Below are 18,389 nucleotides of genomic sequence, written 5' to 3'. Positions count from 1 at the left end.
TTTGTTTTTCAGTGTTTTACAATATCTATATATAGTTTTTACATGTTACAAAAAAAAGTGCGACTGTACTGTAATTTCTTTTACTTTTTTCTTCTATCCCTATTTTTTTTGCAACAGTATGATGGTGATAACACGATAGTATGGTGATGATAACGCAATAGTACGATAATGAAATTGCAAAATCACAATACTACGATAACAAAAACGCGAAAATACGATATAACGATGGTGAGAACGTGACAGTACGATGGTGAAAACGCAATAGTATAACTAAAAAATGCTTTTGTAAAAAAGCGCATGTCTCCCCAAATGCAAAGTTCTATAGGCAAGAAGTCAATAGGGGTCAGGAGCGAAAGTCAAAGAGACACTGATGGTTGGCTGCAATAGGGATCATCTACTTGGCATGTCCAGTCATCCCGCTAAATTTCAACACTCTTGGCCTAGTGGTTCTCAAGTCACTGTTCAGGCTCCTGTGACCTTGACCTTTGATCAAGTGACCTCAAAATAAATAGGGGTCATCTACTCTGCATTTCCAATCATCCTATTAAGTTTCAACATTGTAGGTCAAGTGGTTCTCAAGTTATTTCCAAAAAATAATTTTACATGAACAGGCCACTGTGACCTTGACCTTTAATTGACTGACTCCAAAATCAATAGGGGTCATCTACTCTGCCTGTTCAATCATCCTATGAAGTTTCAACATTCTGGGTCAAGTGGTTCTCAAGTTATTGATCGGAACTGGTTATCAATGTTCAGGCCCCTGTGACCTTGACCTTTAATGGAGTGACCCCAAAAACAATTGGGGTCATTTACTCTGTATGAACAATCATCCTATGAAGTTTCAACATTCTGGGTCGAGAGGTTCTCAAATTATTGATTGGAAATGGTTTTCCATGTTCAGGCCCCTGTGGCCTTGACCTTTAACAGAGTGACCCCAAAATCGTTAGGGGTCATCTACTCTGCATGACCAATCATCCTATGAAGTTTCATCATTCTGGGTCAAGTGGTTCTCAAGTTACTGACTGGAAATGGTTTTCAAAGTTCAGGCCCCTGTGACCTTGACCTTTAATGGAGTGACTCCAAAATGGATAGGGGTCATCTACTTTGCATTTACAATCATCCTATGAAGTTTCAACATTCTGGGTGAAGTGGTTCTCCAGTTATTGATCGGAAATGGTTTTCCATGTTCAGGCCCCTGTGACCTTGACCTTTGATGGAGTGACCCCAAAATCAATAGGGGTCATCTACTCTTCATGATCAATCATCCTATGAAGTTTCAACATTCTGGGTCAAGTGGTTCTCTAGTTATTGATCGGAAATGGTTTTCAATGTTCAGGCCCCTCTGACCTTGACCTTTGACGGAGTGACCCCAAAATCAATAGGGGTCATCTACTCTTCATGACCAATCATCCTATGAAGTTTCAACATTCTGGGTCAAGTGGTTCTCTAGTTATTGATCGGAAATGGTTTTCAATGTTCAGGCCCCTGTGACCTTGACCTTTGACAGAGTGACCCCAAAAACAATAGGGGTCGTCTACTCCAGCAGTCCTACAACCCTACAAAGTTTGAAGGTTCTAGGTCAAATGGTTCTCCAGTTATTGCTCTGAAATGAAGTGTGACGTACGGACGGAAGGACGGACGGACGAACAGGGCAAAAACAATATGTCTCCTGGGGGAGACATAATTATCACATTATCATCATCGTACTGTCCCATTATCGCGTTTTCGTTATCGTAGTATTGCGTTATCGTCATTCTGTTGTCGCGTTTTCATTATCATAGTTTCACATTTCATCTTTTCATTTTCGTACTATCGAGTATCGAGTTTCAGATGAACACATTCAAAGGTGATGGCCTTAACGGAATACCGCAGAAATCATCTAGACAAATATTCTGACTAAATTTCATAAAGATTGAGGCCTCTAGCGTGTTCAAATACATGTGACCCAGTTTTTAACCCCTCATGACCAAGATTCAAATCTGACCTAGAGATCACGAAGACAAACACTCTGACCAAATTCCATAAAGATCAAGTGACAACTGTGGCCTCTTGAATATTCACAAACATTTCCTTTAATCTGGCCTACTGACCTAGTTTTTAACCCAATATGACCCAGTTTTGCAACTGACCCAGAAATCTTCAAGATTAACATTCTGACCATGTTTCAGAAAGATTGGGTCACATCTGTGGCCTCTAGAGTGTTCACAAGCTTTTCTTTTAATTTGACCATGTGACCTTGTTTTTGACCCCAGACATGATCCAGATTCTAATAGACCTACTGATTATCAAGACAAACATTCTGCTTAATTCTCATGAGTTTCAACTTTTAATTCTGGTCTCTAGACTGTCGACACGATTTTCCTTTGATCTGGCCTAGTGACCCTAGTTTTTGACCCCATATGACCCAGTATAAAACTTGACCTAAAAATCATCAAGAAAAACAATTTGACAAAGTCTCATAAAGATTTAGTCAAAATTGTGGCCTCTAAAGTGTTCACAAGTTTTTCCTTTGATTTGACCGGGTGACCTAGTTCTTGACCCCACATGACCCAGTTTCAAACTTGACCTAGGGATCATCAAAACAAACATTCTGGCCAAGTAAAGATTGAGTCAAAACTTTTTTTGTGGCCTCAAGAGTGTTCACAAGCTTTTCCTTTGATCCAACTGGGTGACCTACTTTTTGACCACATATGACCCAGATTTTAACTTGGCCTAGAAATCATCAAGACAATGAAATCAACGAGATAATCATTCTGACCAAGCATCATAAACATTGGGTCACTACTGTGGCCTCACAAGCTTTTCCTTTGATCTGGCCAACTGACCTAGTTTATGACCCCACATGACCCAGTTTCGAACTTGACCTAAAAATCATCAAGACAAACATTCTGACCAAGTATCATAAACATTGGGTCACTACTGTGGCCTCTAGAGTGTTCACAAGCTTTTCCTTTGATCTGGCCTACTGACCCAGTTTTTGACCCCACATGACCCAGTTTCAAATCTGACCTAGGGATCATCAAGACAAACATTCTGACCAAGTATCATAAATATTGGGTCACTACTGTGGCCTCTAGAGTGTTCACAAGCTTTTCCTTTGATCTGGCCTACTGACCCAGTTTTTGACCCCACATGACCCAGTTTCAAACTTGACCTAGGGATCATCAAGACAAACATTCTAACCAAGTATCATATGGATTAAGTCAAAATTGTGGCCTCTAGAGTTCACAAGCTTTTCCTTTGATTTGACTGGTTGACATAGTTTTTGACCCCACATGACCCAGATTTGAACTTGGCCTAGAAATCATCAAGGCAATCATTCTGACCAAGTATCATAAATATTGGGTCACAACAGTAGCCTCTAGAGTGTTCACAAGCTTTTCCTTTGATCTGGCCTACTGACCTAGCTTTTGACCCTACATGATCCAGTTACAAACATGACCAAGAAATCATAAAGATAAACATTCTGACCAAGTATCATAAAGATTAAAACAAAATTGTGGCCTCTAGACTGTTCACAAGCTTTTCGTTTGCTTTGACCGAGTGACCTGGTTTTTGACCCCACATGACCCAGGTTCAAACTTGACCTAGAAATCATCAAGACAATCATTCTGACCAAGTTTCATAAATATTGGGTCACAACTGTGGCCTCTAAAGTGTTCAAAAGCTTTTCCTTTGATCTGGCCTACTGACCTAGTTTCTGACCCCACATGACCCAGTTTCAAACTTGACCTAAAAATCATCAAGGAAAACAATATGACAAAGTTTCATAAAGATTGAGTCAAAATTGTGGCCTCTGAAGTGTTCACAAGTTTTTCCTTTGATTTGACAGGGTGACCTAGTTTTTGACCCCACATGACCCAGTTTCAAACCTGGCCCTTTGTTCTTTGATGAAAATGAGTCGCAAGGCCTCAGGGGAGGTAAAAAGTGTGTTTTCAAGAAATGGCCCATTACAAATTGTGTCGGAAACTAGGGGGTGGACCCTTAAAGGGCCATTTTGGTTGAACAGCAGGTTATTTGGGGCCAACAAAAAATATTGGGGGCCATTGTTGGCCCCTTAAAACATGGCTCTTTGGTTGTTGGCCCACTTACCATAAGTAGTGAACCATCCAGACAATGACCAGTCACAATAGCTCACCTTGAGCATTTTGTGCTCTGTTGAGATAAAAAATTATTATCCTTGGAATAATATTTAACTACTTACTGTATGCTTTCTCTGCAAATTTAAAAGCCTGAAATAAAAAAAAAACGCAGTAAGATAGACATTTTTATTGCTGTAATTATTATGACACTTGTGTTTTCCCAGTAGATTTTAAAGTTTTCATGTAAAAGTTGAGTCTATTAGTAGATACTTCTTTAAACATGTTAAATACCTTTTATAATCAATTTATAAAACAGGAGCACTTTCATGAAAACAAGCTCAACTACTAAAAGTTTTGTCAGTATACTCAACTTCGCTAATCTCGCGTCATCACGAATTTTACGGTATTTGAGATGTGCCACCTACGTGGTGCTAACATGTCAAGTTCAGGACCTATTTTACGCAAAAATGTACTTACCTGCAGTTACCTTGCTAAGTATACGTAAATATATATTGAAATCATATTTTTCACATATTTATTACAAAAATATAAAACAAGAGCACCGCCAAGCAGGGCAATATATACCCGAAGGGTTACATCAGAGGATGGGAGCAAAATTTAAAGAACTTGACTGTTGAAGCCAAAAGGACAGGAACAACAAAAAGAAGAAATCCAAAAAAAATTCTTAGTCCAAAAATACCCAAACAATTCTTACCAGGTAAAGTAATTTCAAAAAATATCTAAAAATTGAATCCATGTTGTACCACAGAAAAGTGGTCTCGGTTTTTCCCTACGGCCAATAATAAAAAAGTTTCAAAATCAGCTATTTTTAGTAACAATAAAGGGAAGTAATCCATAAAAAATTTCTTGTAAGAGAACAAAAAAGGGATCTGCCAAATAAAAACAAGAGCACTGCAATGCAGGGCAGTATATACAAAGCAAAGTCATATATGACCTTTGACTCCTAAGTGTGACCTTGACCTTGAAGCAAGCCATCCAGTACATGCACTCTGCACGTCGCCTCAGTGTGGTGAACATCTGTGCCAAATTTCTTTGAAATCCTTCATGCAGTTCAAGAGTTACAGAGCGGATACGAAACACACTCATATGACCTTTGAACCCTAAGTGTGACCTTGACCTTGAAGTGAGACATCCAAAACATGCGCTCTGCACATCGTCTCAGTGTGGTGAACATTTGTGCCAAGTTTCTTCGAAATCCTTCAAGCAGTTCAAGAGTTACAGAGCGGACACGAAACACACTCATATGACCTTTGAACCCTAAGTGTGACCTTGACCTTGAAGTGAGACATCCAAAACATGTGCTCTGCACATCATCTCAGTGTGGTGAACATTTGTGTCAAGTTTCTTTGAAATCCTTCAAGGGGTTCAAGAGTTACAGAGTGGACACGAAATTGCTAACGGACGGACAGACAGACGGACATCGGGGGTATAACATAATACGTCCCTTCGGGCGTATAAAAATTCATAACCAGAGCTGTCACTGACTGACGAATTATACCTTTTACAACATTGCCTTGTCACAGAACTAAGCCAATATCAAAGCAGAACTTGCTTTTAGTTCAATTTGTGACCTTGACCTTTAATCTACAGAGCTGATTCTATTTTTCAGCAAATAGTCTCATTGCCATTTACCAATATATAAAGTTTAAAGTCCGTATCTTAAATGGTTACAAGATACAAGAGCTTGTAGAACACGAAATGCTACCCCGACCCCTGATGCATTCGGTCATTGCACAAGGACAGAAATTGTTTGGTCAATGTACACAAAAAATCTACTGTTCTTAATCAAAGTAACCTTGACCTTTGACCTCAAAATCAATAGAGGTCATCTGCTGGTCATGATAAACCTCCCTATTAAGTTTCGTGATCCTAGGCCCAAGCATTCTCAAGTTATCATCTGGACACATTTTAATTGTTCTAGGTCACTGTGACCTTGACCTTTTACCTACTGACCTCAAAATCAACAGGGATCATCTACTGACCATGATCAACCTCCCTATTAAGTTTTGCAATCCGAGGCCCAAGCATTCTCAAGTTATCGTCCGAAAACAATTTTACTGTTACAGGTCCCTCTGTCCTTGACCTTTGGCCTACTGATTTCAAAATACATTCGGGTCATCTGCTGGTCATGATCAACCTGCCTATCAACATCTGTGATCCTAGGCCCAAGCGTTCTTGAGTTATTATCTGGAAACCACTAAACTGTTCCTGGTCACAATGACCTTGACCTTTGACCTACTGACCTCAAAATCAATACGGGTCATCTGCTGGTTATGACCAAACTCCCTATAAACTTTCATGATCTTAGGCCCAAGCATTCCTGAGCTATCATCTGGAAACCTTTCAACTGTTCTAGGTCAATGTGACCTTGACCTTTAACCTACTGATCTAACAAAAGGGCCAAGATGGTAGAAATACACCATAACAGTGTAAACATGTTTGACCTCGTGATTTCATGGAAACAAATATTCTGGCCACTTTTCATTAGGACTGGACCAAAAATGTGGTCTCTTAAGTTTAAACAAGAATTTTCTTTGATATGACCTAATGACCTAGATTTTGACCCAGATGACCCATATTAAAATTCCACCTAGATTTAATCAAGGCAGTCATTCTGACCAAATTTCATGAAGATCAGTTGAAAAATACAGCCTCTATCGCATACACAAGGTTTTTCTTTGATTTGACCTAGTGACCTAGTTTTTGACCCAAGATGACCCATTTTCAAACTCGGCCTAGATTTTATCAAGGTAATCATTCTGACTAAATTTCATGAAGATCAATTGAAAAATACTGCCTCTATCGCATACACAAGGTTTTTCTTTGATTTGAACTAATGACCTCTAGTGACCTAGTTTTTGACTCAAGATGACCCATTTTCGAATTCTGCCTAGATTTCATCAAGGCAATCGTTCAGACCAAATTTCATTAAGATCAATTAAAAAATACAGCCTCTATCGCATACACAAGATTTTTCTTTGATTTGACCTAGTGACCTAGTTTTTGACCCAGATAATCCATATTCGAATTTGACCAAGATTTCATCATGGCAATTATTCTGACCATAATTCATGAAGATCAGTTGAAAAATACAGCCTCTCTCACATACAGAAGGTTTTTCTTTGATTTGACCTAGTGACCTAGTTTTTGATTCCAGATGACCCATTTTCATTCTTGACCTAGATTTCATAAAGGTAATAATTCTGACCAAAATTCATGTAGATCAATTGAAAAATACAGCCTTTATCGCATACACAAGGTTTTTCCTTGATTTGACCTAGTGACCTAGTTTTTGACCCAAGATGACCCATTTTCAAATTCTTCCTAGATTTCATCAAGGTGATCGTTCTGACCAATTTTCATGAAGATCAATTGAAAAATACAGCCTCTTTCACATACACAAGGTTTTTCCTTGATTTGACCTAGTGACCTAGTTTTTGACCCAAGATGACCCATTTTCAAACTCCGCCTAGATTTTATCAAGGTAACCATTCTGACCAAATTTCATGAAGATCAGTTGAAAAATACAGCCTCTATTGCATACACAAGGTTTTTCCTTGATTTGACCTAGTGACCTAGTTTTTGACCCCAGATGACCTATTTTCGAAATCTGCCTAGATTTCATCAAGGTAATTATTCTGACCAAATTTCATGAAGATCAGTTGAAAAATACAGCCGCTATCACATACACAAGCTAAATGTTAACAGACGACAGACGCCAGACATCGAGCGATCAGAAAAACTCACCTGAACATTGCAGATAATCCATATTCGAATTTGACCTAGATTTCATCATGGCAATTATTCTGACCACAATTCATGAAGATCTGTTGAAAAATACAGCCTCTCTCACATACAGAAGGTTTTTCTTTGATTTGACCTAGTTTTTGATTCCAGATGACCCATTTTCGTTCTTGACCTAGATTTCATCAAGGTAATCATTCTGACCAAAATTCATGAAGATCAATTGAAAAATACAGCCTCTATCGCATACACAAGGTTTTTCCTTGATTTGACCTAGTGACCTTGTTTTTGACCCTAGATGACCCATTTTCAAATTCGGCCTACATTTCATCAAGGTGATTGTTCTGACCAATTTTCATGAAGATCAATTGAAAAATACAGCCTCTATCACATACACAAGGTTTTTCCTTGATTTGACCTAGTGACCTAGTTTTTGACCCAAGATGACCCATTTTCGAACTGGCCTAGATTTTATCAAGGTAATCATTCTGACCAAATTTCATGAAGATCAATTGAAAAATACAGTCTTTATAGCATACACAAGGTTTTTCCTTGATTTGACCTAGTGACCTAGTTTTTAATCCCAGATGACCCATTTTCAAATTCGGCCTAGATTTTATCAAGGTAATCATTCTGACAAAAATTCATGAAGATCAATTGAAAAATACAGCCTCTATTGCAAACACAAGGTTGATTTGACCTAGTGACCTAGTTTTTGATCCCAGATGACCCATTTTCGAACTCTGCCTAGATTTCATCAAGGTAATTATTCTGACCAAATTTCATGAAGATCAGTTGAAAAATACAGCCTCTATCGCATACACAAGCTAAATGTTAACGGACGACAAACGACAGACGCCGGACATCGAGCGATCTGAAAAACTCACCCGAGCATTGCTCAGCTTAGCTAAAAATCGATAGGGGTCATCTGCTGGTTATGACCAACCATCCTATCAACTTTCACGATCTAAGGCCCAAGCATTCTTTGAGTTATCATCCAGAAACGGTTCAACTGTTCTGGGTACTGTGACCTTGACCTTTAACGTACTGATCTAAAAATCAATAGGAGTCATCTGCTGGTTATGACAAACCACCCTATCAACTTTCATGATCCTCAGCCAAAGCTGAGTAAGCATTTTTACGGTAGCATGAGTAATCATCTAGAAACAGATTGGTCTACATTCCGACCGACGTCTGCAAAACAATATACCCATCCTTCTCTGAAGGGGGGCATTATAAAGTTCTGCTATGGACATAAATTATGACCAACTCTAATAATATAACTGTGTTGTTTTTTTTTCAAAATGGGGATATAAACTAGAATGTGTCTGTAGAACACAGGGTGTGCCCCTCCCCACTGGTACATTTGTCACAAATAAGGGGCAATAATTCAAATGTTTGCAGTCTTAATGGGGTATAGCCTCAACAAACTTTTTATGAAAAGGATTCGTTATTCTAGGTCATATACCCTTTGAGCTATGAGCATCACAAACAAAAAATCCACTATTTTGGCTATTTCAAGGGCTATAACTATGTAATTAGCACTAAGATTCTCAATAAGAATGCCAAATGTGCAAGGTAACATCATGATAAGGACTTGAGCATGGTTTTATGTATTTACATCAAATATTTTTTGAGCTGGGCACATAATTAGGTAAAAATGTGCATTTCTACAATTTCAGGAGCCATAACTTTAAAAATAGGAGGTAGAGCCAGCCAAGAAAATAAGAGATGTGCAAGTTTATTTCATGATAAAGACTTATGCAAGTTTTCAACCATTTATATTAAATGTTTTTTGAGCTAGGTGTGTCACAAGGTGAAAATGTGCATTTTTGACTATTTCAGGGGCAATAACTCTGAAAATAGCAGGCAAACACAAATGAAAAATAGGAGCTGCGCAAGTTTATATCATGATTAAGACCTATGCAAGGTTTCATGAATCTATATCAAATACTTATTAAGCTAGGCCTGTCACAAGGTGAAAATGAGCATTTTTGACTATTTCAGGGGCCATAACTCTGAAAATAAGGGGCAGACTTAGACGAAAAATAGGATGTGCGCAAGTTCACATCATGATAAAGACTCATGCAAGGTTTTATCAATTTATATGACATACATTTTGAGCTAGGCGTGTCCCAAGGTGAAAATGAGCATTTTTGACTATTTCAAGGGCCATAACTCTAAAAGCAGGGGGGCGGACCTTTTGACTTTGGCCATAACTCTAAAAGCAGGGGGGCGGAGCCAGACGACAAATAGGAGCTGTGCAAGTTCACATCATGATTAAGACTCATGCAAGGTTTCATGAATCCATATCAAATACCTTTTGAGCTAGGCGTGTAACAAGTTGAAAATGTGCATTTTTGACTATTTCAAGGGCCATAATTCTGAAAATTGGGGGTGGACTCAAATGCAAAAGAAAGGAGGTGTGCAAGTTCACATCATAATTAAGACTCATGCAAGGTTTCATGAATCTATATCAAATAATTTTTGAGCTAGGCGTGTCACAAGTTGAAAATGTGCATTTTTGACTATTTCAGGGGCCATAACTCTAAAAATAGGGGACGGACCCAAATTTAAAATAAGAGGTGCACAAGTTCACATCATGATTAAGACTCATGCAAGTTTTCATGAATCTATATCAAATACTTTTTGAGCTAGGCGTGTGTGCATTTTTGACTATTTCAGGGGCCATAACTCTAAAAATAGGGGGCGGACCCAATGAAAAATAGGAGGTGCATAAGTTCACATCATGATTAAGACTCATGCAAGGTTTCATGAATTTATATCAAATACTTTTTGAGCTAGGCATGTCACAAACTTCGGAGGGATGGAGCTAGGCGTGTCACAAGGTGAAAATGTGCATTTTTGACTATTTCAGGGGCCATAACTCTAAAAATAGGGGGCGGAGCCAGATGAAAAATAGGAGGTGCTCAAGTTCATATCATGATAAAGACTCGTGCAAGGTTTCATCAATTTATATCAAATACTTTTTGAGCTAGGCATGTCACGAACTTCGGACAGATGGACGGACCGATGGACGCACGCACACACGGACCGAACTTCGGACGGATGGACGGACAGATGGATGCACGCACCCACGGACGTACGGACGCATGGACAAGACCAAATCTATATGCCCCCTGCCACTCATGGGGGACACAAAAACAAAAACTCAAGCAAAGAATTTAAACTGTTGAAAAACAATATCTGTATAGTATAGTTTTGGTTAGCAGAAGACTGTTTTATTTCTTTTTTTCTACAACAATCTGAAACTAGTCTTGTTCTCCAAAGATCTTTTGTCTTCAACTATTTGCCACATTTGACAGAATTCCTGTTCCTTTACCAATTACAATCTCCATTTATTCATATCATCTGTTCCTAACTCCCAAGTGTTAAAGCCACATTTAAGCAAGAGCCGTCTTTAAGACAGCCAATGCTATTCTAATTATTGTCCCAGAAAGAGGAATATTTCCTAAAATGTTGAAATATCTACTGAGTTGCAATCCAGTATCTGCATCTAAGTTTTGGAGATGCAAAACATTAACCACAAATTTTTAGTGCAAAAGAGGACATAATTTTTGCAAAATACATGTATTTGACTAATGCAATGATGCTATGACCAGGTTTTATAAACCCAATGAAATGTGTGAAGTTTCAATTTAATATTTGAATAATATCTGTAAGATCTTGTCATTTTTTGTAAGTATTTTTCTTTATAATTCATATAACAAATGACCTCAGGGGCAGGACCTCTCTTAACTTCAGGGGCATAATTTGAACAATCTTGTTAGAGATCCACCAGGCAATGCTACATACAAAATATCAAAGGAATAGGCCTTGAACTTTCAGATAAGAAGCTCTTTAATTTTCTTCCTATACAAGTCTATGTTAAACTTGGTATCCCCAGGGCAGGGCCTCTTTTCACCCCAAGAGAAATAACATGAGCAATTTTATTAGAGAAACACTAGGCCTTGCAGTTTCAGGCAAGAAGATTATTAAAGTTTATCTCCTATATAAGTCTATGTAAAACATGAAATCCAATGGGGCTTTTCACCCAAGGGGCATAAGTTGAACAATTTTAGTAGAGGACCACATGACAATGCAAACTACCAAGTATCAAAAGCAAAGGCCTTGCAGTTCAGACAAGAAGATTTTTAATGTTTTTCTCCTGTATAAGTTTATGCATAACTTGAGACCCCCTGGGCCTTTTTTCCCCAAAGGGACATAATTTGAACAATTCTGGTAGAGGACCACAAGTCAATATTACATACAAAATATCAAAGGCTTAGGTCTTGTGGTTTTAAACAAGAAGATTTTTAAAGTTTTTTCCTATATAAGTCTACTAAAAACTGTGACACCCGCAACAGGCCTCTTTCCACCCTAGGGGGCACAATTTGAACAATCTTGATAGAGGACCATAAAATGATGACACATGCAAAATTTCAAGGCTCTACTTTAAATATTTTCCTTAGGGTTCCCATGGCAACAAGTGTTGTGCATGGAATTCAATTCTTGAACAATTTTGAAAGGGAACCACCCAAGGATCATTCCTGTAAAGTTTGGTGTAATTCTACCCATTGGTTTTCTAGTAGATCTTTTTTTAAGAAAATGTTGATGGACTAAGCTCACCATGAAACTCACCATGAGCTTCGCTCACCAGAGTTACACAAGTGAGCTAAACAAGACAGCCATGATGACCCTAGGTCACTCACCAGAATAACACAACATGACCCTAGGTCGCTCACCTGAGTAACACACCAAAACAACCATGTTTGACCAAGTGACCCGATTTTGGACACCACATGACCCAGTTTCAAACTTGTCTGAGTTTTAAGGGAGATAAACATTCTGACCAAGTTCCATGAAGATTACAGCAAAAATGTGGCCTCCTGTGTGTTTTCTTCGCTTTGGCCTAGTAACCTAACTTTTTACCCAACCGGTTCTAATTTTTTACTTATCCGAAATTTCATGGAGACAAAATATTCTGACCAATCTCATTAAGAGTGTACCAAAACTGTGACCCAAGTGTAAGCAAGCATTTTCTTTCATTTGACTTAGTGACCTAGTTTTTGACCCTGAATGACCCAGATTAAAACGCATCCATGATTTCATGAAAACAAGCATTCTGACAGTTTCATGAAGATTTGAGCAAAAAAATGCCTTTAGAGTATAAACAAACTTTTCCTTTGATTTAACTAAAACGTGATCTAGCTTTTGACCTAATATGAGTCAAAATCATACAAGACTTCAAGATACCAAACATTCTGACCAAGTTTTATGAAGACTGAATAAAAAATGTGGCCCTCAGAGCGTCAACCAGATTTTCCTTTGATATGACCTAGTGCCCTAGTTTTTGACCCCATATGACCTAGATTCAAACTTGACCAAAAATCATCAAGGCAAACATTCTGAACAATTCTCATAAGTTTCAAAGTTAAAATGTGGTCCCTAGAGTGTTAATAAGATTTTCCTTTGATCTGGCCTAGTGACCTAGTTTTAAACCCAACATATAACAGATTGAAACTTGACCTAGATTCATGACAATAGGGTAAACAAGAGCTGTCTCCATAGGATGACACATGCCCCCGATGGCACTTTGAATGAATAGTTATGGCCGATGTTAAGAGTTTAGGACCTTTGACCTACGGAGCTGGGTCTTGCACGCGACACGTCGTCTTACTGTGTCACACATTCATGCGTAGTTATTTTAAAATCCATGCATGAATGACAAAGATATGGACAGGACACGCCCATCAATGCACTATCATGAAAAATGACCTTTAACGTCTAAGTGTGACCTTGATCTTTGAGCTACGGACCTGGGTCTTGCGTGCGACATGTCGTCTTACTGTGGTACACATTCATGCCAAGTTATTTGAAAATCCATCCATGGATGACAAAGATATGGACAGGACACGCCCATCAATGCACTATCCTTTAACGTCTAAGTGTGACCTTGACCTTTGAGCTACGGACCCGGGTCTTGCACGCGACACGTCGCCTTACTGTGGTACACATTCATGCCAAGTTATTTGAAAATCCATCCATCGATGACAAAGATATGGACCGGACATGCCCATCAATGTACTATCCTTTAACGTCTAAGTGTGACCTTGACCTTTGAGCTAAGGACCTAGGTCTTGCGCGCGACACGTCGTCTTACTGTGGTACACATTCATGCCAAGTTATTTGAAAATCCATCCATCGATGACAAAGATATGGACCGGACACGAAAATTGCGGACAGACTGACAGACCAACAGACAGACTGACAGACAGACTGACAGACCGACAGATGGTTCAAAAACTATATGCCTCCCTTCAGGGGCATAAAAATGTACATGTAATAAATAGAGTATTAACAAGGTTTTCCTTTAATTTGACTGGGTGACCTAGTTTTTGACCCCATATGACCTAGATTGGAAGATGACCTAGAAGTCATCAAGACAAACATTCTGATTAATTCTCATGAGTTTCAAATTAGAAATGTGGTATCTACAGTGTTAACAAAATTTTCCTTTTATCTAGCCTAATGACCTAGTTTTTAACCCAAAATGACCCAGATTCAAACTTGGCCAAGGAATCATCAAGATTAATATTCTGACCAAGTTTCATGAAGATAAGGTCATAAATGTGGCCTCTACAGTGTTAACAAGCTTTTCCTTTGATTTGACCTGGTGACCTAGTTTTTGACCTCAGATGACCCAATATCAAACTCATCCAAGATTTTATTGAGGGCATCATTCTGACCAAGTTTCATTAAAGTTTGGGCCAAAACTGTGACCTCTAGAGTGTTAACAAGCCTTTCCTTTGATCTGACCTGGTGACCTAGTTTTTGACCCCAGCTGACCCAATATCAAACTCGTCCAAGATTTTATTGAGGGTATCATTCTGACTAAGTTTCATTAAGATTCGGCCAAAATTGTGACCTCTAGAGTGTTAACAATCTTTTCCTTTGATTTGACCTGGTGACCTAGTTTTTGACCCCAGATGACCCAATATTGAACACGTCCAAGATTTTATTGAGGGTAACATTCTGACCAAGTTTCATTAAGATTGGGCCAAAATTTTGACCTCTAGAGTGTTAACAGTCAAATTGTTGACGACGGACGACTGACAGACTGACGACGACGGACACAGGGCGATCACAAAAGCTCACCTTCGAGCACTTTGTGCTCAGGTGAGCTAAAAAAAGTTGGGCTCGAAACATTAATCCAGATATTGTAAAAATTTAAATATCCAAATCCAGATGTCTGTAGTTGATTTATATGAAATAAAATGGAAAGAAATCGGGACTGGGAAAATCCATCCAAGTTATCGAAATATCAAAAATAACCTAAGTCGAGATAATGGTTTTGAACGGTACAAAACAAACATGAATTGTTCATACTCTTGCACAAAAACATGACATGAAGACTAAATGTTTTGTTTTCATGGGTGATGACTGACAATGCTGTTACTATTTTCATTACTTCTCCATTGTCTTTGGAAACAGTCAACATGCTTTGAATATCCATAATCTGGATACACAAATCAACAACACATAATTTACCAGAAGCATGCATTAAAGGTTGATAAATGATCATTTTCGTTTTTCCTGCTTACAACCATTATTTTAATCATATTTTTGAATACCATGTTTTTTGACCTTCAAATAGTGATCTTTATCTTTAACCTACTGGCACTCAACATTCAATTTTGATGAGGCTCATTATTTATGCTAGTTCACTGAGAATCTTTCATGCAGTTGAAAAAATATTGAGAGGATACAAAGTTAGGTTATTTGACCTTTGACCTACAAGTGTGACCTTAAGCTTGAACCTAGTGACCTCAGATGTGTGCTCTGCAAATTGTCTTGACGAGGTAAATAACTGACACTATTTTGCAGAAAATCTTCCACACAGTTAAGAAGATATGAAGCAGACATGAAATTGAGCTATTTGACCTTAAACCAAGTGATCTAGGCTTTGGCCTAGCATGTTGTCTTGATTAGGTAAATAATATAAGTAAATCTTATATCTTCTTAGTGGTTAACAAGATATGGAGGGGAAACAAATGGATGTACAGACCAACAGAATTTGTTTTATTTTATTTTGTTGGGTTTGATGTTGCAATGACTCAATTATAGGTCATATGGCGACTTTCAAGTTTTGATGGTGGAGTAAGACTCCAGGTGCCCCTTCATGCATTATTTCATCATGAGTGGCCGCCTTGGTATAACAACCCACTTTACATAAGCCAGTTGGATGGCTTCCTCACACAAAGAATTCAACACCCCGAGTGAGGCTCTAACCACCATCAATGAGGGGAGAAAGGCATGCATTTCTCAGAAATAGCCCTCATTCATATTGTAACTGGGAGTATATAACAAGAAGGTTTTGTCTTTCATTCTGACAATGGTGTTTACCTCAAGGGCCTCTTCATCTGTATGATATATGACAAATGTAATATTTTCTATACTGCTCTTGCTATTTTCATCACACCATTTATGGGCTGTATTAAACATCTGATCTGCCACAACATGTAACGGATAGCCAAGAGATCCAGCTCCGATTGCAGGGAAGGCGATAGATTTACACTTTTTTCTATCTGCTTCTTTCATGCACTTTATCATGAATTCTTTGATACACTGAAAAAAAAACCACTAGTAAACTAGAAGATGCTTTTGTAGAAAAGCGTATGTCTCACCCAATACATACTCGTATAAGCAAGTAGTCAATAGGGTACAGAAGCAAAAGTCAAAGAGACACTGATGTTTAGCTGCAACAGTGATCATCTACTTGGCATGTCCAGTCATCCTACTAAGTTTCACAATTCTGGGTCTACTGATTCTAAAGTTATGAACTTGAAATAGTTTTTCATGTTCAAGCCCCTGTGACCTTGACCTTTGATCAAGTGACCCAAAAATTGATAGGGTTTTTCTAATCTGCATGTCCAATCATTCTATTAAGTTTCAATTTTCTAGGTCAAGGGGTGCCCAAGTTATTGATTGGAAAGATTTATCTATTTATTTTGTTGGGTTTAACATCGCACCAACACAATTATAGGTCATGTGGCGACTTTCCAGCTTTAATGGTGGAGGAAGACCCCAGGTGCCTTTTCAGGAATTATTTTATCATGAGCGGGCACCTGGGTAGAACCACCGTCCTTCCTTAAGCCAGCTTGATGGCTTCTTCACATGAGGAATTCAACGTCCTGAGTGAGGCTCGAACCCACATTGATGAGGAGCAAGTGATTTCAAGTTAGAGACCTTAAACACTGAGGCCCCTGATTGGAATGAGTTTTCTATGTTCAGCCCCCTGTGACCTTTGATAGAGTAACCCCAAAAACAATAGGGGTCATCGCCTCTGCATGTCCAATCATCCTATGCAGTTTCATCAGTCTGGGTCAAGTGGTTCTAAAATTACTGACCAGAAATGGTTTTCCATGTTCAGGCCCCTGTCACCTTGAACTTTAATAGGGTGACAGCAAAATCAATTGGGGTCATCTACTTCAAATGTCCAATCAGCCTATGAAGTTTCAACACTCTGGGTCAAGTGGTTTTCAAGTTATTGACTGGAATAGGTTTTCAATGTTCAAGCCCCTGTAACCTTGACCTTTAACAGAATGACCAAAAAATCAATAGGGTCAACTACTCTGCATGTCCTATCATAGTATGAAGTTTCAACATTCTGGGTCAAGTGGCTCTCAAGTTATTGACTGGAATTGGTTTTCTATGTTCAGGCCCCTGTGACCTTGACCTTTAACAAGAGTGACCCCAAAATCAAAAGGGGTCATTTACTCTGCATGAAAATATCATCCTACAAAGCTTCAACATTCTGGGTCAAGTGGTTCTCAAGTCATTGATTGGAAACGTTTTTCCATGTTCAGGTCCCCTGTTCACAAAATATTTTTGGGTCCGAGCTGAGTATGAGTTTGAAATTTTAATACCAATTTTACTAAAACTTCAAGACTAAATTCCAAATGAAACTGACCATGAATACTAAAACGTCATTTGAAAATAGATATAAACTAAAAATTTAGTTTTAAACATGCTTTTTAGATATAAATGACAAATTAACTTTCATTCTCAAACTCAGCTGAGACTGAAAATGTTTTGTGAACATGGGGCCTGGTCCGTACAACCTTGACCTTTGATGAAGTGACCACAAAAACAATAGGGGCGGCCTAATTCATAAGCGCTACCATCCTATGAAGATAGAAGGTTCTAGGTCAAATGGTTCTCCAGTTATTGATTGGAATGAAGTGTGACGAATTGACAATCGGATAGAAGGACATGGAGACATTTCTCTTGTTATTTGCCTTTATTGTATAGGGGGCCCTGGCTTTTGAGAACAGATTGAAGCTATTTTTCTCAGTTGTTCTCTTTGCAGTTACATGGCACTCTCTTTCTTTTAAGTTGCACAGATGGACAGGGCAAAAACAGTATGTCTTCCCCAGTGTGGAGGGGGATGGGGGAGACATAATAACATCATAGCTTATAGCCACTACAACCAATATAACAACTTTAGTATATAAACAACCAGAATGTATTTTAACTTTG

General features: G+C 38.5%; 1 protein-coding gene across 1 annotated transcript in view; it reads right to left on the bottom strand.

Moving 5' to 3' along the window:
* Positions 1–16,469, bottom strand: part of LOC128551682 (protein mono-ADP-ribosyltransferase PARP14-like) — a 50,684-nt gene extending 34,215 nt beyond the window's left edge. The window contains exons 1-2 of the mRNA XM_053532587.1: positions 16,254–16,469; positions 4,205–4,232 (exon numbers count right to left, since the gene is read on the bottom strand). Coding sequence (XP_053388562.1) covers positions 4,205–4,232; positions 16,254–16,460 — 235 coding nt within the window. The 5' untranslated portion in view covers positions 16,461–16,469. The remainder of the gene's footprint in view (positions 1–4,204; positions 4,233–16,253) is intronic.
* Positions 16,470–18,389: the final 1,920 nt, after the last annotated feature.

The sequence above is a fragment of the Mercenaria mercenaria genome, unplaced genomic scaffold (assembly GCF_021730395.1).
Source record: "Mercenaria mercenaria strain notata unplaced genomic scaffold, MADL_Memer_1 contig_155, whole genome shotgun sequence".
NCBI lineage: Eukaryota > Metazoa > Mollusca > Bivalvia > Venerida > Veneridae > Mercenaria > Mercenaria mercenaria.
The sequence above is the reverse complement of the archived record's forward strand: the minus strand, read 5'-3'. Positions and strand labels throughout refer to the sequence as shown.